The 25,158-nt window shown below is 43.6% G+C and overlaps 1 protein-coding gene across 1 annotated transcript in view; it reads right to left on the bottom strand.

Moving 5' to 3' along the window:
* man2a2 (mannosidase, alpha, class 2A, member 2) overlaps positions 1 to 17,339 on the bottom strand; it is a 73,911-nt gene extending 56,572 nt beyond the window's left edge. The window contains 4 exon segments of the mRNA XM_084334632.1: positions 148 to 292; positions 10,524 to 10,781; positions 13,264 to 13,422; positions 17,124 to 17,339. Coding sequence (XP_084190758.1) covers positions 148 to 292; positions 10,524 to 10,781; positions 13,264 to 13,395 — 535 coding nt within the window. The 5' untranslated portion in view covers positions 13,396 to 13,422; positions 17,124 to 17,339.
* Positions 17,340 to 25,158: the final 7,819 nt, after the last annotated feature.

Here is a 25,158-nt window from a genome sequence, read left to right as displayed (position 1 = left end):
TGGTGACTCACCTGGGTCGTTGTGGGAGGAGTGATGGTGACTCACCTGGGTCGTTGTGGGAGGAGTGATGGTGACTCACCTGGGTCGTTGTGGGAGGAGTGATGGTGACTCACCTGGGTCGTTGTGGGAGGAGTGATGATGACTCACCTGGGTCGTTGTGGGAGTGAGGCACGACGAACACCTGCAGCAGCTCCCCGTCCCAGTGCGTGGGGTCGTAGGTCAGCTCGAAGCCCTGCTTCCACACGCCGCCGTCCGGGTTGTCGAACTTCAGCAGCGAGTAGACGTCCAGCATCTGGAAGATCGTAAAAGAAATGGACTGCGTTCATAAAAGCGGCGCACATCGCAGCCTATGCCTCACATTCTCTCATCACACATTCACTCACGGACGGCGGAGGGAGGAGGAGACCGAAGGTGCCGAGCTGCTCGTCGGGAGGAGTTAGGGGGGGGTTTAGAGCGTCTTGCTCAAGGACACTTCGACACGCTGCCTGGGGAGGAGGCCGGAATCTAACCGGGAACCTTCCGATTACCAGACGAGCGCTCTACCTCCTGTCGCTACGGTCGACTTTCAACTCGAAAAATCATTGAAGGCACACGTCATCTACGATGATGTCGCGCATACCAACATAATAAATACAATAAACAATAAGTGCAATCATAATTTAAATTTGTACAATCGGGGGGCGTCAGGGTGGCGCACAGCGCTGCGGTGCAACACGGCCGTCCCCGGGTTCGACTCCCGGACCCGGCGGCCTTTGATATTTTTTTATTGGACATTTCTGAGATACCGAATTTGGGGTTCTCATGAGCTGTAAGCCATACTTATCTAAATTAAAACAAATCGAGGCTTGAAATATTTCACTTTGTGTGTAATGAATCTATAATCTTTTTTTTTTTTTTTTTAATTACTGGAATAAATGAATTTTTCCACAATATTCTAATTTATTGAGCTGCACCTGTATCCGTCTGTAGATATTATATCTATATCTGTACACATACCTACTCTTATTGTGCTGCTGGCCAGTGTGACTTACTACCATAGTGTCTTCTTTATACCTGTATCACTGTACATACCGTAATTCCTCTAATAGTAACCGGTATTCAATTAAAAACTGGGTCTCTATTAATGACCGGGTGCGCTGTTGAGCTAAGCAATTATAAGCCGGCCTCCTAATACAAGCCGGGTATATTTTGTTATTGTTGTTATATGCTGGCCTGGCTGTGCAGTAAATACCATATAATGGTATGGTGTTAATGTTTACCAAGAGAGTAAGCCTACCTCAGAATTGTATAAAACGAAGTTATTATTATTATACCAGTATTGTGATTGCACTATTTTACTTTATTTTACTTTTTTTGACCACCTGTAATTGCACTGTTTACTACCGTACTTCATACAGTACTTGGTTTCAATAAATGAACCCAGTACATTTTACTGGGTTCAAACTGACACAAAATGTTTTATTCATTATGATCTGTTTGAAAATTAGAAATATAGGCCTCTCGCTTATACATGCCTCCTCCTAATACAAGCCTGGTATCCGCTACAGTTGAAACAAATACAAGCCGGGGTTACTATTAGAGGAATTACGGTATTAATATTACAACATATCTGAATAGCACCATTACTCAGTAGTACATTTGAATCTAATCTACTGAGGGGGGGAGGAGGGGCCTCTTGTATGCTATTCAGGAGAGACATGGGGCCCTTGGTCCTCCACAAAGGGTGAGGAGACGTGGCTATCGTCTGGATCAGAGGATCAAACCTCTGCTGCATTTACATAATTTAAATAATAATACAAAATAATCTTAAATTGTATTTAACACTGTAAAGTATTACATTTTTTTTAATGTAATTTTAGCCATCCTAAACCATCCTCTGCCAGCGCTATTTGTCTATGGAGATGTTCACCTTCTTTGCAGGGCTATATTAGTACACTGCATAGTAATGTATATTATATGGTAACTCAGTTACGTCTATTCTGCATCGAACATTGTACATATGTCTATACTGAACACTGTGACCTCATTTTCTACTTCTAATGTACATGCTATACTATGTTATTGATACTTATCTTGTCTAGCACAGTCTCTGGAGCGTAACAGTAAGAAGCATTTTGTATACAAGTATTCTGTACTTCTGTATGACAACTATTAAAGAAACTTGAAACTATAACTTTTTAAATTGTATTGCTAAATTGACATTACTATGGCCCATTCAACATCAATTATCTATCGTTCAGGATGTAGGAACGTTTTACTTTTTCATTCACACGAAAATACCGTCTAGAGTATAAATATGTTTTTATCGTTTTCTGCAGTATTTCATAGAACGTGAGATATAGGCATAAATGCATATATTAGATCATCAAATGCAGTTTGATACCGATCAACGTTATATTAAAAATGTCAACTGTACATGGTCCTAAACGTCATGACTGGTCATCTGCGGGTGAACGGAGGGGGGGGGGGGGGGGGGGGGGGGTCATTTATAATTCAATGACCGACGTTAAATGATTTATGTAGTATGGGTGATATATTGATCAGAGCAGTTTGTATCGAAAATGATAAAGAAAAACGCTGAAACTCACCCCAGTCTCCTCGTAGCGTTGGGCGATGAGTGGAGCAAACAGATACCAATTATGGGATGTTGATCGATGCGATCCATTTCCGGTTTGTATATTACTAATACACGTCCAAATCATGTTGATTATTGAGTTATGGCAAAGATCCATATCGACAGTGTCTGTATTGAGCCCCGGGACGATCACCGAGTGGCCGGACGAAAATAGGGGACGGACCGAGCTGAAACGGGCATTTCCGGTTTGGCAACTCGCCGATCGGCCACCAGGTGGCGGTATTGAAGCGTTGCAGAGTTGTGATGGCTCAGACAGCATCAGCCAAGACTCCGTGGGTGAAATATGAATACCATGACGAAAATATGAAATATTGATCTCAAACACGCCTTACGGCGTGATTGGCAGACAACGCATGGCGGAGAAACCCGCCTTAACACGTGATTGGCGGAGAATGGGTTAATTGTTAGTTTCATTATGCATTGTGTGTCGAGTACTGACTTTTAATAATTTTTTTTTGCAATAATAATTGTTTTTGTATGTACCAGCTAATGGGGATCCGTAATAAAAATCTTAAAATCTTAAAATCTAAATCACCTCGATCGATACTGGGGGGCGGAGCTGAGCGATCATGGAGTAGACGTGTTTTCACATGAGCTCCCTTCTACCGTGCTGAATATACGTTTCTCCCCATTAGTCTTTATTTTATTTTTATTTGTTTTTTATCTGTTTGCTAGGTCGTCGTGTTTAGTATACATTCATCAACTTTTTTCGACTTTCTACGATGGCGGGGGTGGAAACCAGAGCCATGAAAGAGTTAGGCACGACACCGACACCGCCGAGCATGGCCGTACCGTCTCCCGCTGTCGGGGAGTTAAGCGAAGCTGTGCTCTTGGTCATGACCAAGCTACACGCAGACTCTGAGACACGCATCGCTGAAGCACAGAAGAAAGTACACGCAGACTCTGAGGCACGCATCGCTGAAGCACAGAAGCAAGTGCTGGCGGATTTCTGTATCAGCCTCCGTCGTGAGATATCAGAAGAAATACGGCTGGCGGTAGTCCCGCTGACAGACAAGATGGAGACGATTCACGCTGCCTCATCGGCTAATGCTAACGAACTAGCCATGCTAACGACGGAGGTATCATCACAGTGTGAGAAGATGGCGGGTCTTGAATCCGCCCTGCTGGCTAGGCAGGCTGAAGTCAACAAACTACAGTCGGCGATGGAGGAGATGCAGTCCCGGGATAGACGCCACAACGTCAGGATTGTTGGAGTACCGGAGACCAGCGGTGAAGGCCGTCTCTCTGAGACCATGCCCGAACTGCTGCAGAAGATACTAGGGACGGACGTCCTCCCCTCGCCTCCTATCTGTGAGTCGGCTTACAGAGCGGGCAGGTTTTCTCCCGGCGTGAACAAAGAACCGAGGCCCATCATAGTCAAGCTGAACAGACTCCAACAGAGAGAAATCATCATGCGGTCGGCTCGTACCAGAAGGGGTACTCTGAGGTTTGGCGATCACAAAGTGGCCATTTTCGAGGACTTTACACCGGAGGTTCAAGCTCAGAGAGCCGAGTACAAGGTGGTCCTGACTAAGCTATGGAGACTAGGCCTGAGGCCCACGTTATTCGCTCCCGCGAAACTATCTGTGTTGGAGAAGGTCGGTGGTCAGCGTTTGTTTTGGTCGTTGGCTGAAGCGAAGGAATATCTCGCGAAGACACCCGAGTCTGTTGCTTGATATCTATGGAGGGTGAGTGACTTGGCGGTTTGGGCCTATATACATTGATTAGGTCGACTATTCACAAACACTTGCTGTCATGCCCAGACATGCTAACTGTCCTCTGCCCATCCAACTAGCGGGGCTTCCCAATGACTTCTGTTACTTGCTAAAGCTGACCTCATGGTCGTACTTGTGTATCGCCTCTTTGGAAGCTAACGAGCTAGCTGAACAATGTACATAGTAGGCTAACGTGCTATCCGGATTCGTCACTAGCTTACGCGCTAGCCTCGGGCTAGCCAGCGGGCTTCGACTATGGTCTGCGCTGAGACATTCGTTAATGGTTACGTATTTTGGTTGCTGTTGCTGTTCAAAGGGACATTGGTTTGCACAGTTCAAGAGTGACCGAGTCCCTAACTAACTTCTGGTATGCTTTTTATTTTTATATCCAGGTTGTTTTGAGCTTTGGTGATCCAAAGTAGATGCCAAGGTCGGTTGAATATGCATAAACAATATTTGATAACAGGTTGGGTCGGGTATGGCTTGCACTTAATGGCTATATGGTTATATGGCTTGCACTCTAGCCATTACCCTCTCTTCCGTTCTTTTTTCTTTCCTACTGTCGCTGTTTTTATGTCATCTATATGCGCGATTTAAATGTGATCCGGTTCTACCTTGGACTAACTACTGACAAGCCTTAATTTTGTTTTGAATTTTCCGTGAGGCACTTATGCTATAACGTTGATACATTAATATGCAGACTCCAGGGTAGATGGTTACAGGTTGATGCTGAGTAATTATATAATAATTAGTGTCGCTGTTTTAAGGGCAATTGAATGAGCAATTAACCTGTGACCCGAACCTGCCTTGGACTATCGGCTGGGATGCTTTAATTTAATTTTGTATTGAATTTTCCTATATGTTTTAATGGCATTTGAATGAGCAATTTAAATGTGATTCGATCCTACCTTGGACTAACTGCTCCGACCGATATCTTTATTGAAACAATGTATGATGACAGGTGGTGTCAGGTGTTGCCTATTACCATCCCCGGATTGATTAATGAATGATTGTGTTTAATTCTAATCTTACATAGGTTGGGTCATTTCAGCCGTTGTGCCTGATCAGAGGGACGGCTAAAGGGGTGCACTTTGACCATAACCTTTTTTTTCCCTTCCTCCTTTTTTTTGTCATTGTTTAATTGACACTGTTCACACAATTTTGCACAATTAACCTGTGACCCGAACCTGCCTTAGACTATCGGCTGGGATGCTTTAATTTAATTTTGTATTGAATTTTCCTATACCTTTTTGGGCTATAACAATGTGATGTTGAAGCGCAGATTCCGAAATAGAGGGCTGCAGGTTGATGCGGAGTTATTATTTAATAATGGCTATTTTTACCATTATGGTTTTCTCATGTTGGGGCCAGGGCTCAGGTGGTTTTCGACCGATATCTTTATTGAATTTTATTTTATTATTATTTGTGTTTATTGGACTAGTGGGGGTTTACTCAGGGGTTTATCTAGAGGGGGGTGGGAGTGGGAAGCGTCTTATTGATCCATGTCTCTAGTGGGAAGTGATAGGAAGATGACCATCCTCAGTGGGTGGGGCATAGGGTGGGGATTGGAGAGTGGGTATAGAGGAACTTATAGTAGGACGGGTGGGTTAGGGTTTAGAGTAGAAGGAGGGGGGGTTGTAGCTGGGGTGGTATTTTTATGTGTTCTATGTACTGTTGTCTTATATATGTGTAAGTGTTCCTCCTCTGAACTCCTGGGATTGACCGTCCGGGCCCGCCGGGATCGGCACCTCTGTACTCAGCCTGGCTGCACGGGTATGTTCTCTACGCACTTATACAAGCTCGACCATGGCTAAATTGAATATTTTAATTTGGAACGCAGGAGGGCTTAACGCCCCACACAAGCGTGCCAGTGTCCTTTGGCTATTGAAGAGGAGAAATATTGACCTTGCTCTCCTTAGTGAGACGCATTTAATGGTAGGTGACGTGTCAAGACTGGCAAATCGGCAATATCACGTTATCTCCGCATCCTCAGCCGATGATAAGACGAAAGGAGTAGTCATAGTTACAAGACGTAACCTTGATATCAAAATCTTGGATGTATGGTCGGACACGGAGGGAAGGATTACTATAGCAAAAGTTGAATTCTTGCATAGGAAGATGGCTATAATAGCATTGTATGCTCCTAACACATTTGATTCAGCGTTCTATAATACAATCACGAAGAATATGTTGGAACTTAATGGATACGCTCTCATTGTGGGTGGCGATTTTAATGCGTGCTGGGATGCGGAGATGGATAGGTCTGGGCCCTCTGAAACGAGCGACCAGAAACGGGCCTCTAAGGCCCTCAGGATGTGGGCCAAAGACACGGGGCTCTCAGACCTCTGGCGCTTATGCAACCCCACCCTCAGAGATTACTCTCACCTGTCAGCCAGACACAAAAGCTTCTCTCGAATTGACTATGCATTCGCGTCCCCTAATATGTTTGATAGTTTCGATGTCTCATTGGTTCCCTTGGCTCTCTCAGACCACAAGGGGATTTTCCTTACGGCAACCTTTGGCAGGCTCTCCGCAAGAGCTCCCAGATGGCGTTTTAATTCGACCTTGCTAAAGAACGATGACTTCTGTTCTGAGTTCAGGAGTAAACTAGCTGAATTTTTGCAGATCAACGTTGGCACAGTAGAAGACCCTAGGGTCCTGTGGAACGCATTGAAAGGATTCATCAGGGGTCATGTCACACTATTTGCCTCCAATTTGCGAAAATCCCGGTCAAAAAAGCTAGAAGGACTGGAATCATTATATGCGGACCTATACGCATCCTTGCAAACTGACTATAATGAACGACTAAACACACAACGTAAGATAGTCAAAAAAGAAATAAACTCCATACTTAAACAACAGTCTGAGTTTTTGATACATAGGACAAGACAAAATTACTATTTTCACGGCTCCAGACCTAGCCATCTATTGGCAATGAAAATACGCTCAAATGATCATTTCTCAGATATCCCCTCGATTAGGACGAGCCAGGGTGCAGTCACTACTGATTCGAAAAAGATCAATGACACTTTTAAAGAGTTTTACTCACAGTTATATAGCTCAGAGGGTAATCTGGATGACTCTAGATTTGAATCGTTCATTGGCGGGCTTGAGATACCCCACATTTCTGAGGAAGAGGCCAAGGAACTGGGGAGACCGATTACTCTCGTAGAATTGAGGGAGACTATTGTTGAAATGCAGAGGGGTAAGGCGCCAGGCTGGGATGGTATTCCACCCGAAGTGTATTTAGCTTTCTGGGACCAACTGGGTCCATTGATGCTCGATATGATCAATTACGCTATCGAACAAGGGGAGTTCTCAAGAGATGTCAATATGGCGTTGATTTCTTTACTTCTCAAAAAGGACAAAGATCCCAATGATTGTGGTAGCTATAGACCCTTGAGTCTTCTCGGGGCCGATTTAAAGGTGTTTGCCAAGGTGCTGGCCCGTCGCCTGCAGAGATTTATGTCTGTATTGGTACACTGCGATCAAACTGGTTTTATCCCGGGGCGTCTGGCTGCAGATAATCTTAGGAGGCTGTTGCATGTAATCGATAACAGTAAAGACAATACAACTCCATCCACAGTTCTGTCTTTGGATGCCATGAAGGCGTTTGACAGACTTGAGTGGTCATATCTGTGGAAGGTACTTGAGGTCATGGGTCTTGGAAAGAGTTTTATTCATATGATTAAAGTCCTGTATGCCTCGCCGTCTGCGATGATACTGACAGGCAAAAACTGTTCCACACTCTTTCCAGTCTCCAGATCTTCTAGACAGGGTTGCCCTCTGAGCCCGGGACTGTTCGCGCTTTCCCTCGAACCTTTGGCCCAATTTATTAGGCAATCGGAGGACATCGTCCCCATAATGGTCAACAATACTCCACACAAAATTGCTCTCTATGCGGATGACCTGCTGATTTTCATGGACGACCCCTCCCGGTCGGCCACAAAATTATTGAGGATAATCGACGACTTTGGTAAATTGTCAGGTTTTAAGATTAACTGGAACAAATCAGCCTGCCTACCTCTTAATGAACTGGCCAAGGCGGTACGACTACCAGCTGATATCCCCATAGTAGAACATTTCAAATACCTGGGCATAGAGATATTCCCCACGCTGAACCAAACTACTAAGTACAACTTCACGGGTACTTATGATAAAATACGCCAGGATCTAGACAGGTGGTCGTCCCTTCCTAACTCCTTACAAGCCCGGGCTTCCATAATCAAAATGAACATCCTGCCTAGGATAAATTTTATTAGCTCAATGCTCCCCCTGCCCCCTCCAATAGACCACTGGCGCAAGGTACAATCGATGGTATCTAAGTTTGTCTGGAATAACAAACGCCCGAGAATCAAAAGGGCTACTACTCAACGTAGGAAACAAGATGGGGGCCTCGCAATCCCTGATTTTAAACTGTATTTCTGGTCCTTTTCACTGAGACCTTTGATGTGCTGGCTAGACCCTGTAGAGGCTGTATCGTGGCGCTCCTTAGAAGCGGCGGCGGTGTCTCCGCTAAGATTACAGGATGTAGTGTACTCCACTGTCTCTATTGCGAAATGCCGGCTGAGGTATGGACCGATCATAACTCACGTGATCCAAACGTGGCGTAATGTACAGAGGTCGTGTGGGGTTAAATGCCCTTGGCACCTGGACTCTCCAATTTTTAATAACCAGCAATTACTTGTTGGACACAAGCCGGTTAATATTCCTCAATGGCAAAGGAGGGGAGTGCATACTCTGGAGGATATTTATGATAAGAACGGCCTCCGTGCGTTTCAGGACTTAAGAGAATTTTATGATCTACCCGGCGAGTCCTTCTTTCTTTACCTTCAACTAAGGTCAGCACTGAGGGCGCATGGCGTACCGTGGGCTCAAGCCTTGCACCCACACCCCTTCCTCAGGCTCATAGTGGACAGGACGACATCCAGAGGGTTTGTCTCCGACTTTTATACGCTCTTAATTCAATCCACGTATAAAAATTTATCATTGGATACAATCTGGCGTGTGGATATACCGGAGTTGGACCCCGAGTTTGACTGGGATGATGTTTGGGCAAATGTGGCATTATCTTCCCGCAACCCCAATCACCAGCAAATTAATTTTAATTATATTCATAGGACCTATCTTACACCTAGGAAGCTATTTGCTATGGGACTGATAACCGACTCTCGGTGCACTTTGTGCTCTCAAAAGGCCACTGGCACTTATATGCATATGTATTGGGATTGCCCACCAGTGGCCCGCTTCTGGAGGTCAATAACGGACAAACTTTCAGATCTGTGTGGCTTAACTATCCCATTCACAGCTGTTACGCTACTCCTGAACGATATAACGACACTACCCGCGTCCGTACAACTGAAAAGGGTTGTCCTAGCGGGCGTCACAGCAGCGAAGAAGCTAATAGCAATGAGATGGAAGGAGCCTGAGAAGCTTACAATGATTAACTGGTCCCTAACTCTATTGGATGTGATTTATCTTGAGATATCCACGGCCCGGGTGATCGGGGTAGGGCAGGCTGGAATTGACCTGTGGTTCGCAGCAGCTGAGAAGGTAAAGACCGCAGTGTGCGGCTGAGCGGGGTTGGGGCGCTTGATCGGGGGGGTCCGGCGGTCTCTGGGGAGGGGGAGGAGGAAATGTCTTGTCTGTCTTGGTTTTTGTCTTGTCCTTCTTAACTTTGACTGGGGGGATTTTAGGGGGGGTTGGTATTTAGCTATTCTGCGCTATATGTCAACTCACATGCCATCTCCCCAAGAGACTAATATTGACAGACTGATTGACCTGTCAACCAACTTGGAGGAAGAATTTCTTTCTTCTTACACTTTACCTTCTGCAAGTTTGGCAGTCTTGAACATGTGTAAGGGACCTAGGCTATCTACAGTAAATCTGCGGCAACACTCTCATAAACAATCTTTTAAGTCACTCCACTTTGTAAAGGTGGGGAAAGGTTGCCATGTTTTGAAGACCCTTTTTGTTATTGAAGTAGCCATCTATATTTGATAGGTTGGACGCTGTTTCTTTTTCTTTTTGTCTTTATAATTTATTATTCTGTATTATTATTGTTTGTTATTCTCCTGTGAAAGTTATGTTTTTTGTTACTGTGGTTATTGTGTTGTCCTGTTTCATGTAATTAATAATAAAAAAAATTTGATCAAAAAAAAAATCTAAATCACCTCTAAGTCCGTCTGCCCGCGGCTGCCCTCGGCGAACTGGCAGTCCTGGGGCCTGACGGCGAGGAAGGTGGGCCGGCCGTCGAAGGGCAGCACCCAGGAGCCGTTGGAGCTGCGGAAGGGCAGCAGGCCACTGGGCGACACAGCCCCGGTGTCCGTGAGCTCCAGCACCGAGTCCTTGATGTGGCTGATGATCTGATGGTTCTCCTCCAGCAGCTGCTCCAGCTGCTCGATGCGGTTCTGCAGCACCGAGATCTGGCTCTGGAAGAACCCGAGAGAGGGCGGAGTCCAGTTTAACAATCAGCCGTATAAAAAAAAAACACAATAAAAAGTAGGGGTGCACGATATTGATTTTTTTTACCCCGATATCGATACCGATAACTTTCTGCTCCTCAAGGTCGATACCGATACCAATAATATATATATATTTATTGTATTATAATATAAGAAAATGTATGTATATTCCTGTAGTTTTGACCTAACCAGATTTATCATGACATGAGCGTTACTACTATGAACAAAACAAAGCCAAGAGAACAGTTTTGACTCTTCAAGTAAAGTGACTATATTTATTTTTCCAAATAAATATAATTTTAGTCGATCACAAAATTCACAATCCGTCAATGTCATTAACAATGTGTTTCCCTGAACAATGAGTGAACTAAAAACCAACAGGTATTGTGTTTTTATCAGTAGGGATGGGTACCGGTACCTGTGAATCGATACCGGTACCCAACGGTACCTTTTTTCGGTACTTTAGTCTCTAAAGAAATCTACCTACCTTAGTTGCGAAAAAATGTATCCAAACTTCAAATAACCACATTTGACAGTTTTAGGCTTGCCATTTGCCCCGACTGCTTTGTTGTTGAATCAAGTCAAATCCTAAGTAAGCATATATTGTGCGTGTGAACGTTGACATGAAAAGATTTTTTTTTTTTAAAGTGTAAAAAAAATATATATATATTTATTATCGGAGCTATCAATAATTTGTATCAGGTTTATCGGGATGACGTCATAATAGCTGATATCGGCCCGATAATTATCGTGCATCCCCAATAAAAAGGATGAAACATTCTTCATTAAATGCTAAACAAATTAGTTCGAGAAGGAAGCAAATGCTTATCTAGTCCTGCCCCTTCCTCACAATATCATACATAAAACAAAATCTCTTGCAAACCTAAAATAACAAACAAAATAAAACATCAATAAAAAATAACCCAGATTTTAGTAGAAATAAAAGTATATAAATGTAAAATATAAAAATTTAAAGTAATATACAATGTAGGCCTACAGGTGATTAAACTCATAAACTGGGTATAAAATATATAAATTAGTACTACTGAGTAATAGTGCTAATGAGATGCATGTACAGTGTTGCAGAATTAATATGTACAGTTATACAGGTGTAAAAACACTGGTAGTAAGTCATACTGGCCAGCAGCGTAACTAGTAAGAGTAGGTAAGGCATTATGTCCACAGCTGAAGCTTGTAAAAGAAAATAAGAAACACTTTCTAAGGCATGGGTCAATGAATGAACTCTTGTTTTATACAGTACATCAATTGTGCATTTATTTCATACACTGGCCATCTGCGACCAAAAGCGCTACAGATTCAGCCAAAGTAACAGATAATGGTCCCATTCTGGTGCACAAGCACACTGGTCGACATTATCCTGCAATGATACCAACAGGTCATCAAGCGCACTTATCGGAGCAAGTTGGTTTGCATATATATTATAACGATTCATATTCACAAAGGAAGGCAATGAGGAAGCCGTGGCTGCTGGGATTATTTCCATAAAGAGTCTTTAATGAAGAATCTATCGACCGCCTCTCAGGTTATAAGGTGAAATAAATTATGCATATATAAATTATTCAAACACAACGTACATTATGCGATACTCAAGTCAATTAGGCCTTTTAGAGTTTTCTGCATGTTAATGACCACGGTTGATGCAACTCAATAATCAAAATCTAAATTAAACTGAGCAAAAAACGTCATCCATTTCAAAATGAATGACAACAGAGTGATTCTAGAAAGGTACAGTAGAGAGGAGGGGGGTTGTAACTCTCATTTTTGGAGATGTTGACGTTATTGATCTTGTTTCTGTTTGTTAGTTTTTGTTCTGATCTAGTCAGTAGAGATACCTTTTGCTTTATAAAGATACTGGATGGACTTTATTGTAAAATAACATATTGTTTATTAACAGTAATTATGAACTTGATCGATGGACAAGTGATTTTGTTTGCAGATGATTCTGTTGGAAGATTAACAGTTTTTGGAAAATATGTTAAGGGTTTATTGTAATAAGGGGGTAGGACTTGATAACCTTCTTGCTTCTTCCTATTCCTTTTCGGACAAAAGACTAGTTTTGTTTATTATTTAATCTCACTTTATTTATTTTTATTTTCACAGAAAATTCTCTCATCTCTAACGTTAAATAAATATTTGTAAGAAAAAAGTTCTCTCTCTCATGCAAAATATTTTAAATCGCTATTTATCGATAATTTTATCCCGATTTATTGATTCTTCCAAATGGCATATCGTCTCAGCCGTATTGCTTGTTTATATTTATTGTTCGACATGAACTAATAACTCGTTCAAAAAGTGTTAAGGAACCTAAGAAGGTACGGACTGGGAGCGTGAGACAGCTTGGTCACACACACAACACCGCAGCACTAATTACAGACACAGGGCTTTCAGTCGACCTATGTGTGTAACGACCCCGGTTAACCCTTCTTACCCTGGGGAAGTTCCCGCCGCTCTGTCGTCTTGCCGGGTCATGTTGGACTCGGTCCAGCATCAGGTAGAGGGAGAACACGGCGACACAGAAGATGGCCCCTCCACAGACCGTCACCTGCTTCCTCAGCTTCATCCTTCAGCCGGCCGCGCCGTCTCCCTTCTCCAGAGGAAGATAAAGATATATATTTATTTACAGCGTAAGACCTTGACGGTCGGCCTCTTTTCCTGAGACAAAGGAGAAATAATGTCCTTGAAGAAGGACACAGTGGAACGCGGTCCTTAGTGGTGCTAGAAACGTCTGTAACTGACCGGCTAGACGAGAAACTGACGAGAAACTGACAAGAAACTGAGCAGCTAAACAAGAAACTGACAAGAAACTGAGCAGCTGAACAAGAAACTGACAAGAAACTGAGCAGCTGAACAAGAAACCGAGCAGCTGAACAAGAAACCGAGCAGCTAAACAAGAAACTGACAAGAAACTGAGCAGCTGAACAAGAAACCGAGCAGCTAAACAAGAAACTGAGCAGCTGAACAAGAAACTGACAAGAAACTGAGCAGCTGAACAAGAAACTGACAAGAAACTGAGCAGCTGAACAAGAAACTGACAAGAAACTGAGCAGCTGAACAAGAAACCGAGCAGCTGAACAAGAAACCGAGCAGCTAAACAAGAAACTGACAAGAAACTGAGCAGCTGAACAAGAAACCGAGCAGCTGAACAAGAAACCGAGCAGCTAAACAAGAAACTGAGCAGCTGAACAAGAAACTGAGTAGCTGAACAAGAAACCGAGCAGCTGAACAAGAAACCGAGCAGCTAAACAAGAAACTGACAAGAAACTGAGCAGCTGAACAAGAAACCGAGCAGCTAAACCAGAAACTGAGCAGCTGAACAAGAAACTGAGCAGCTGAACAAGAAACTGAGCACATGAACAAGAAACTGACGGGATAAACAAGGGCCGCTAACTGCTCATTGCCACCTCCACACTAGGGCCGAACAGTTTTGGAAAGAATATCCAATTGCAATAATTTTTTGACTTGATATTGTGATATGATTCACGATATTAGAAGGGGTGGTCATTTCTGTGTCATTGTTTTCATCTGAAAACCACATTAAAATGATCGTGGTGTTATTTATGAGGGGATTTGTACGGAACGGAGATGTTTCCTTAACGTCTGTAGAATACCATGTGTAGGCCAGGCGGTCTCTGCAGCACCTCAACACCAGAACGGTGTTTCGACACTCGACTTGAACAAACATTGCACTTTCAACAACATCTCGGTTAATTGTCCAGCCCTACTCCTCCATTGCACTTTAAGAGCCCATTCCCAGGGCGGCTAAGTGGCGCAGTGGGCAAGGCGCTCGCCACTAATGCAGGAGATGCTGGGTTTCGAGCCCAGCTCTCGGCGTTGCTACCAGCTTGGCTGGTCGTTCATACTAACGCAACTGGCAGTGTTAGGGGGTGGGAAAGCTGGTGGGTGGGGATCGGGACGTTGTGGACAGCGACTCCTACAGGTCGGTTGGTGCGCCTGCGCAGTAGAATCAGGAAGCGACGGGGGCGGCGTGTCCCTCTCCCACGCAGACCCTCGCCGCTGAGAGATCGCGCTGTGCAGGTGAAAAGATGCGACGGCTGCCTCCTCGAGTACCGGAGGGGACACGTGATGATGCAAGGCTTCGTCCACATTGCAGCCGGCCTGTGGGAGACATGGCCTAACAGCGTTCGAGACAGGGGAGGGTAGAATTGGACAAGACGAAATTGGGGAAGGGAGAAAAATAAAAAAAATGGGAGAGAAAGTAGATAAAAAAATAAAAAATAAAACATTCCCCGGATGGGAGATGGCAGAGGGAGCGGGTTGTAGGAGTAGTAGTGGGCCTGGACCAAATCAGCAGTGGCTGGCAAGCAGACCATCAGCTTTGGCCAAAGCACAGCCAGCGCCAGCCAGGCTCCTTCAAAGTGGCCCTTGTGCTCAACCATCCAAACCGTTCAGATTGCAGGATAGAGGGTGGGGGGGAAAAAACAAGCACCAAAAAACAGCAAGGACTCAAACAGGGGGCCTACTGTCCCTGCCTGTGCCCTCCCTCTCTCTCTCTCTGTCTGTCTCCAGGCCGGGTCAGACCACCAGAGAGCTGCCGTCTAATCCTCCACAGCCCCCTTTCGCTCAGTCTGCTGCCCGGGCTATAAGCCCTAGCAGTTAGCAGTTAGCAGCACACTAGACTGCAGCAGAGTAGAGAGACCTACTGGGCCGGGGGAGAGGGGGGGGGGGGGGGGGGGTATCTAGCAGCTTTTTATCAAGCCGTCCTCGCTCCACTGGAGGGGATCCAAGAAATTAGAAGAACGAGACAAAAGTCACTCCTCAGTCAGTGGGTAAAGTTTAGTTAGTTTAATGCAGCTGCCGGGGGTAAAGTTTAGTTAGTTTAATGCAGCTGCTCTGGGAGTAAAGTGTGTGTGGGGGGGGGGGGGGGGGGGGAAGGAGAAATAAAAAAACATATTCCGCCTACCAACTTGTGAAAAGCTGTCTGTCGCGAGCAGCAGCAGCAGCAGCAGTGACGGGGGACGAGTGGGAGGGAGGGAAACAGGATCCGAGTTGATCAACGAAAGGAAAACAAGCGGGCCGAGCCAAGTGCACATGTCCTGGACGTCGTCCCCACGGCAGCACTGAGAGAGACAGGTGTCCAGGCTGCTCCTTCCCACCGCGTGCAAATCCAATATGATCTTAAGCCGATCAATTCTGAGGCTGGTTGGTTGCTGCTGACGTAGCTCCACCACCGCCGCCGTGGGGATTTGAGATAATATCCTTGCAACTTAAGAGCGACCGACTGACCAACTGTGACATCGGGAGAAATAAAAGAACGAGGATTTGTTACTCGCATCAGTGCCCGGATGATTGATGATGACTCAAAAACACACCAGCCATAAAACAACAGATCCTGGCTGGGTTGCTCTTTTAATGCGAGCGCCGATAGAAATAGTACTATCACCTCTACCCCTGATCCTTGTGTGTTGTCAAGTTTGAAATACGACTTGTTGTGATTATTTCATATTAAGAGATGCTTGTCCAGCGTTGCCAGGTTGTGGTTTAATTGGCTTTTGTGGATCTTTTCCCAACTCAACACTACCCAGGCGGTGTTGGCGATTAGCTGGATAGGTGATTACTAGGTGATGCTAATAATGACCTGGATAGATAAGATTATAGCCGGTTAAGAATTAGAAGCTACACAACGTTACTCGGCAACATGAAGTTTGCCTGCCTGCATTTATACTGTACCCGTTTAAACCGTAAACACAGCTCTCTTCGATGTCTTGCAATGAAAGCTGAGACTAACGTTATTATTGTGATTAGTGTCTTTGGCAGTCTAGTAGTAGTTTGACAGCCTTGTCAGTGTCACAGACCATCACAGCTAGCTTACTAAATAACGGTCTAGTACACACACAGTCGCATTGTACAGTCAATGTACAGTTTATTCCCCCTCAAATGTATATACTCTCTTTTTTAAACTCTTCTTGTATCACAAACAGTACTGTGTTTGTAGATCTGGTATGTCATAAATGTCTAGATGTAGCAGTACTGTCTATCTGTATGTCATGTTATGATGAATTGAAAATGGGGGACCCTGATGTAAACAAGACGAAAGTCTTTCTCTGGTCTGCATCCCCTTAACAATTGTGTGTATTGAGCTGTACTGTACCCATTCTGCAATCTGTTAATAAACTTTTCAATCAATCAATCAATCAATCAATCAAAGCATTGTATGCTAACAAGCTCAGGCTAGCTGCTAGCTGGCATTGGGATAACGTGCTGTATCCAGCAATAGACAATGCCTAGTTACATTAAGACAACAGATGTATTATTGACATGATTACCTACCAACAGACAGCTCATCAGCTCATCAGCACTGCAGCTTTACAATAATAATAATAATAATAACACCTAGCTTAGCTTAGCATGGCTCCCCATCCAGTCTCTACCTAACGGCTCGAAGCAAAACAATCATCTAACGTTACCCTTCGAAGTGGAGTAATAATAACCCAGAAAGATGTACAAATCAGGAGTTTGTATATAACACGAGCACAGAGCTACTGTACACATCCTGCGGCAGACTGTCTGTCAGAGAGAAGCTGTATCCTCGCTCCTTGACACCAGACTGTAAAGCAGCTGAAATAAGAAGGTCATTCTGCTTCCGGTCTGAAATGGACTTTTAAAAAGAAATATCAAAATAAAGGTCACCGTCGTCACAATTCCGTTATACGTGGGTTTCCTGTGTGAAAAATGTAATAATAACTAAAGTTAAAAAGAAAGCAAGAAAGGTGTGTTAAATAATGTTATATATACATATATATATGATATATACTGCAGTTATAAACATATAGACTATATATGCCTTGTAAAAAAATCTAACCCTACACACAGTCAATTTTGCAGAGTAAATTTGACTCAAACTGAGTACATTTTACACAAACTGAGTACAATTTTACTCAGTTTGAATAAATGTACTCAGTTTGAGTAAAATGTACTCTGCGAAATGTACTGTGTAACTAACCTTACCGTCATGCACTTGTCCTAATAAACTAACCTACACTGTAGCACTCAACACTTTGAATAGCTAAATTAGCTAAATGACTAAATGTAAATGTTATAAACAAGTAAAAATGAAGACTGATACTAAACATAATACCAAATGATACAGGAAGATCTCTTCTTTCATAAACACATGAGTCTAACACCATAGTAGTCTAATTCACATTTGGGAGCTTCAGAATGCAGCCTATAAATGGTCATTTCCTACCACCTGTCATATAGCATGATCTGGGCCACATGTATTCATAAAAAAGGCACAAAAGAGGACTCCGATACAAAACATATAGCTACCATGTGTGATAAAATAAGCCCTCTTCTTTCATAAACACACACGCTTACACCTGGACCTGGACCTGACAGCCAGCCAGCCCCTCCTAAGTCACATGGAGAGGGACCTATACAGACGGGGTGTCCCCCAGGGCTCAGTCCTTGGACCCCTCCTCTTCTCAGCTCTCTCTCTCTGTCTACACCAAATCTCTGGTTAACATCGTCACATCTCTCACGCCTTCTCGTATATCACTGCTATGCCGATGACATGACACTGAACTCTTCCTCTCCTTTCCTCCCTCAGATATCCAAGTCTCTGAGCGAATTGCTCTGGTCTGCCTGTTCGACATCTCCGCCTGGATGAGGTCAGACCACGATCACCTCAAACTGAACCTACTGTATAAGCAAACCGGAGCTACTGTAAATAACTACTTCCAACTGCCTGTTATAGCCTATATTGGCACGTGTTATAGGCCTATAACAAGCAGTAGGAAATGGTTATTTAATTTAGGCCAGTGTGTTCTAAAGCTCCTTGATGTGAATTAGATGCTACTATGGGTGTAAACTCATGTTTATGATGAGAAGAGGGCTTCCGCTTATGATGAATTGAAATGGGGGGGACCCTGATCATGTAAACAAGATGAAAGTCTTTCTCTGGTCTGCATCCCCTTCTTAACAATTGTGTGTATTGAGCCGTACTGTATTGTACCCATTCTGCAATCTGTTAATACAATTGTCAATCAATCAATCAATCAATCAATCAATCAATCAATCAATCAATCAATCAACCAATCAACCAATCAACCAATCAACCAATCAATCAATCAATCCTGTATCATGTGGTGTATGTTTTAGGGCTGTCCCCGACTAAGGATTTGGATGGTCGACTAGGATTGGCCAAAATTTGCCGTTAGTCGACTATTGGTCGACTTAAAAAAAAGAAAAAAAAGAAAAAGTATAATATTTTTAAACTTTTTTTTCTTTTTTTTTTCTTTTTTTTCTTTTTGTATCATTCCATTTGGGCTGTGGGTGGTGCTTAATGTCTGAAGGAGTCGACTGAAGGCTTCTTGTCCTCTGCAAAAGCATGCAATTGGTCCACTGATGGATACATCTTGATATTTGTCTAGTCTAGTGTGTTCATTAGACGGGTGAAATCCTCTTTCAGTGCCTCTGTGCCTGTTTTCTTAGGCAGTTAGCCTCTGGTATGCGTGCCATTAGCGTTAGCCACGCGTCTAGGCCTCTTTTCTTTTGGAAAGAATGATAAAGTCTGGAGTCTATTATGGGGTTAGACCGGACGCCTGTGTTTATGAATGTGAGTGAGTGAGTGAAAACGTTATTAACAGATTGCAGAATGGGTACAGTACAGTACAGCTCAATACACACAATTGTTAAGGGGATGCAGACCAGAGAAAGACTTTCGTCTTGTTTACATCAGGGTCCCCCATTTTCAATTCATCATAACATAATATGACACACATGACATACAGATAGACAGTACTGCTACATCTAGACATTTATGACATACCAGGTCTACAAATACAGTACTGTTTGTGATACAAAAATAGCCTAAAAAAAGAGAGTATATAGGCCTACATTTGACAAAGAAACTGTACGTGAAAGAAGAGGGGTTCCTGTATCATTTGGTATAATTATGTTTTGTGTATCCAAGTTTTTTCCCCACTTTTTATACGGCGTCTACATTCAGGCAGCCCATATAGGCAGTGACATGCCATAGTGTTAGTGTACATGATAAACAGTGTAATTACTCCAGAGTACTGGTGTACATGATAAACAGTGTAATTACTCCAGAGTACTGGGAAACAGCGGCGCTGCTGTTGCCACAAGGCGGCGCACTTCACACGGTCGCGGTTGTCAAGGTTAGCTGTGTCAAGCTGGCTTAATTAAGCTAATACGGAACTTCCTGTGGAGAGGTTTTGCCTTCAAAATAAAGGTGTGGAAATGGATTGATTGATTGAATTGATTGATTGAAAACTTTATTAACAGATTGCAGAATGGGTACAATACAGTACAGCTCAATACACACAATTGTTAAGGGGATGCAGACCAGAGAAAGACTTTCGTCTTGTTTACACCAGGGTCCCCCATTATGAATTTGAGCAAGTGTCTGCCAGTACAGCACTGCACAATAACAATTATGTCACCAGTACTTAAACCTAGAGTGTCGAAAAAGCTGTATGTGCAGCCAACGGACTATAAATGGTTATAAAAAGTGATGAGTGAAAGTGGGTGAGTCTGTCTTAGTATGGGCAGGGGTAATAGTAGAAAGACATAAATATAGGCAATTAAATTATATCTTAATATAAAAATCTGAGAAAAATAAACAGTGTAAACAATATAATTAACTCTGAATGTAAAATCTGAGAAAAATAAACAAAGGTGCAGATGAGGGTCTGTATGCCCTATCCTATCGGTTATATTATATGTTACAATGAATATAGGCAATAAAGAATTTAAATCTGAATATATACTATGAGTAAGAGTAAAGGTAAACTGTATACACACGGTGCAGTATGCACAAGGTACTCTAACTGGCATGATATACGTGCCAAATGTGCATAACCGCATCTTTCCAAATAACAAATGTGCATAACCACATCTGCATCTCTCCAAATAATAAACGTGCGTGACGTGACCACATCTCTCGCAGGGTTAATCGTTTGCCCAGCATTACTCAGCTCCTTGATTTCCTGTTTTCTCCGTGCAGTACTTTCTGTGACTGATCCACACAGCAGCTGTGTTCCAGGCCGCGCTTTAACCCTTTCACTACCACACTACAGAAGGTTAACCCTTTCACTACCACACTACAGAGGGTTAACCCTCTCACTACCACACTACAGACGGTTAACCTTTCTCTACCACACTACAGAAGGTTAACCTTTCACTACCACACTACAGAGGGTTAACCTTTCACTACCACACTACAGAAGGTTAACCTTTCACTACCACACTACAGAGGGTTAACCCTTTCACTACCACACTACAGAGGGTTAACCTTTCACTACCACACTACAGAGGGTTAACCTTTCACTACCACACTACAGAAGGTTAACCCTTTCACTACCACACTACAGAGGGTTAACCTTTCACTACCACACTACAGAAGGTTAACCTTTCACTACCACACTACAGAAGGTTAACCTTTCACTACCACACTACAGACGGTTAACCCTTTCACTACCACACTACAGAGGGTTAACCTTTCACTACCACACTACAGAAGGTTAACCTTTCACTACCACACTACAGACGGTTAACCTTTCACTACCACACTACAGAGGGTTAACATTTCACTACCACACTACAGAGGGTTAACCTTTCACTACCACACTACAGAAGGTTAACCTTTCACTACCACACTACAGAAGGTTAACCTTTCACTACCACACTACAGAGGGTTAACCTTTCACTACCACACTACAGAGGGTTAACCTTTCACTACCACAGGTTAACCTTTCACTACCACACTACAGAAGGTTAACCCTTTCACTACCACACTACAGAGGGTTAACCTTTCACTACCACACTACAGAGGGTTAACCTTTCACTACCACACTACAGAGGGTTAACCTTTCACTACCACACTACAGAAGGTTAACCTTTCCCTACCACACTACAGAAGGTTAACCCTTTCACTACCACACTACAGAGGGTTAACCTTTCACTACCACACTACAGAGGGTTAACCTTTCACTACCACACTACAGAGGGTTAACCTTTCACTACCACACTACAAAGGGTTAACCTTTCACGACCACACTACAGAAGGTTAACCTTTCACTACCACACTACAGAAGGTTAACCCTTTCACTACCACACTACAGAGGGTTAACCTTTCACTACCACACTACAGAAGGTTAACCCTTTCACTACCACACTACAGCAGGTTAACCTTTCACTACCACACTACAGAAGGTTAACCTTTCACTACCACACTACAGAAGGTTAACCTTTCACTACCACACTACAGAAGGTTAACCTTTCACTACCACACTACAGAAGGTTAACCCCTTCACTACCACACTACAGAAGCTTAACCTTTCACTACCACAACCACACTACAGAAGGTTAACCCTTTCACTACCACACTACAGAGGGTTAACCTTTCACTACCACACTCCTTTCACTACCACACTACAGAGGGTTAACCTTTCACTACCACACTACAGAGTGTTAACCTTTCACTACCACACTACAGAAGGTTAACCTTTCACTACCACACACTACATAAGGTTAACCCCTTCACTACCACACTAAATAAGGTTAACCCCTTCACTACCACACTACAGAAGGTTAACCCCTTCACTACCACACTACAGAAGGTTAACCTTTCACTACCACACTACAGAAGGTTAACCTTTCACTACCACAATACAGTCGGTTAACCTTTCACACTACAGACTACACCAGACGGTAGTGTGGTAATGAAAGGTTAACCTTCTGTATTGTGGCAGTGAAAGGGTTAACCCTTTGTCGTGTGGCAGTGAACGGGTTAACCCTTTGTCGTGTGGCAGTGAAAAGGTTAAAATATGCATTGTTACTGAGTGTTAAGTGTTTTGTGCTCTGATCAGGCACTCCTGGTGTGATGTGTCGTGTCTAGTTGTAGTTCCCTGTCGTGGTTTTGTAGTCCTTATCGTTTTCCCCTCCAGAATGAATGAATGAATGAATGAATGAATGAATGAATGAATGAATGAATGAAAACTTTATTTAACAGATTGCAGAATGGGTACAATACAGTACGGCTCAATACATACAATTGTTAAGGGGATGCAGACCTGAGAAAGACGTTTGTCTTGTTTCCATCAGGGTCCCCCATTTTCAATTCATATAGCTGTACCCATTTGTAATTAACCCAGGTGTGTCTTGTCTCGTCGTTCCCTGTGTATAAGTGTTCTGTCTCTTCCCTTTGTCTGACGCTGATCCTGTCTGTGCAGTCTGTGTTTGTCTGTCGTTACTTCTTTCCGTTTTTCCTTTATTCCAAAACCATGGTAATAATTATCCATTAAATATTCTTTGTGATTACTTTGGCTACCGTCTCCTTATTATGTTAGCCTGCTAACTCGTCATCACTGTAAATGAGGGAAACCTCAGTGCTTTCACAAGTATAAATAAAGGTTTGAAATGAAATTGTCAATGATAACGTAATACTGAGTAACCTTTTTAATTTACTTCTTTTATTTTCTTTAGTTATTCTAAGTGGATAAGATAAGATGAGATAAGATAAGATAAGATAAGATATTCCTTTATTGATCCCCTTGGGGAGATTCAGGGCATCATAGCAGCGTGGGGGAGGGGGGAGGTACAGGTATGGGCAGGGTGGGGGAGGGGGAGGGGGGGTACAGGTATGGGCAGGGTGGGGGAGGGGAGGTACAGGTATGGGCAGGGAGGGGGAGGGGGGAGGTACAGGTATGGGCAGGGTGATATGTGCGTGTGATAATAATAATAATAATAATAATAATAATAATAATAATAATAATAATAATAATAATAATAATAATAATAATAATAATACACTTTATTTGTATAGCACCTTTCATACAAGAATTGCAGCTCAAAGTGCTTCACAGCCATAAAAAAGACATAGGCAAGAGCAATGCATAAAGTGCAGACATACAATAAGTATAAAACGAGCATAAAATAGATGGCAGCTAAATAGACAAAGTCAAGGTAAGGCATAAGGCAATTGCGTTATTGGGGTCGTCATCACCCAGGATTCTATTGCCCCCGCGACCTCTCCGACCCCTGTGACCTCTCCGACCCCTGTGACCTCTCCGACCCCCCCGTGACCTCTCCGACCCCACGTGACCTCTCCGACCCCACGTGACCTCTCTGCCTGCTGCTGGTTGGGAGAAGGGTTGGAACATTGCTGCACGCACACACTGTACCAGAACAGCATGGCTACTGACCACAGTGAAGTACAGGTCAAAAGGTCACTTTGCAGGTCAGTGACAACCTGGCGACGTTGGAGAGTGTATCTAATGTTGTGCATCGTTTCTTTGAAGGACACACATCTTAGGCTAATAGGAACTATTAATAGACCATTTATGGACCTCTTCTGCTTTTGTGGAAATACGAGCTTAGCGGAGACTTCAATCATCCATTAACCCTTTCACTACCACACTACAGAAGGTTAACCTATGTCCTATGGTTCTGTTACAAGGTTAACCTTCTGTAGTGTGGTTGTGAAAGGGTTAATCCCTTGTGTGGCGTTCAGGAACATGTCAAATATATTGTTTATTTTCATTGAGCGCACACTGTGTACACCCCACCTACACGTTTATGGAAAGTGTTTTTTCCCAAATGTATATTTGTTCAAGGTAAACATGATTTATTAAATTCATGTCTAGATTATTATAATGGTTAAATTATGAATATATGAATCTTTTACAAAGAAATCCCCCTTTATCACAGAAACTAATAGGGGGTTTATAGATAAATGTTCATCGGGATCCCTAGCGAGAGCGTCCAGAAGCTCCAACACATTCAGAACTGTGCCGCTAGGATCCTGATGAGAGTGCGGAGATATGATCACATCACACCCACACTCCACTCCCTACACTGGCTCCCCGTCTCCTCCAGGCTTGAATACAAGGTCTCCCTCCTCACCCATCAGTGCATCCACAGCAACGCCCCCCCCCCCCCCTCCTATCTAAAGGAGCTCATCGCTCCCCCGACCTCCACCCGCTCCCTCCGCTCTGGACACTCAAACACACTCCAACCCAAACACAGGACACACCTCCGCACCATGGGTGACCGGGCCGGCCGCGTCTATGCCAAATACAACGCAGTTCGGTTTCCGGGTTCCTCTGATTGGCCACGACGCCCACGTGACCCCGCGCTAGCACGCCCCCTTATATCCACGCCTGCCGCTACGCCGCGCCAAGCTCCTCTGTGTGTTGCAGCGCGCGGCAGAGCGGCAGAGGTCCCTGTGTGATCTCAACTTCCTCAATTTATACGCATGGAAGTATTGACTACGCCGCATAACGAATCATTAAAAAAATATACCGTTAACTGGAATATGTTGTTTCTTTACACATAT

Source organism: Notolepis coatsorum, assembly GCF_963971535.1.
Source record: "Notolepis coatsorum genome assembly, chromosome: 18".
Lineage (NCBI taxonomy): Eukaryota > Metazoa > Chordata > Actinopteri > Aulopiformes > Paralepididae > Notolepis > Notolepis coatsorum.
Note: the sequence above shows the minus strand (reverse complement) of the source record. Positions and strands in the feature narration are given on the sequence as shown.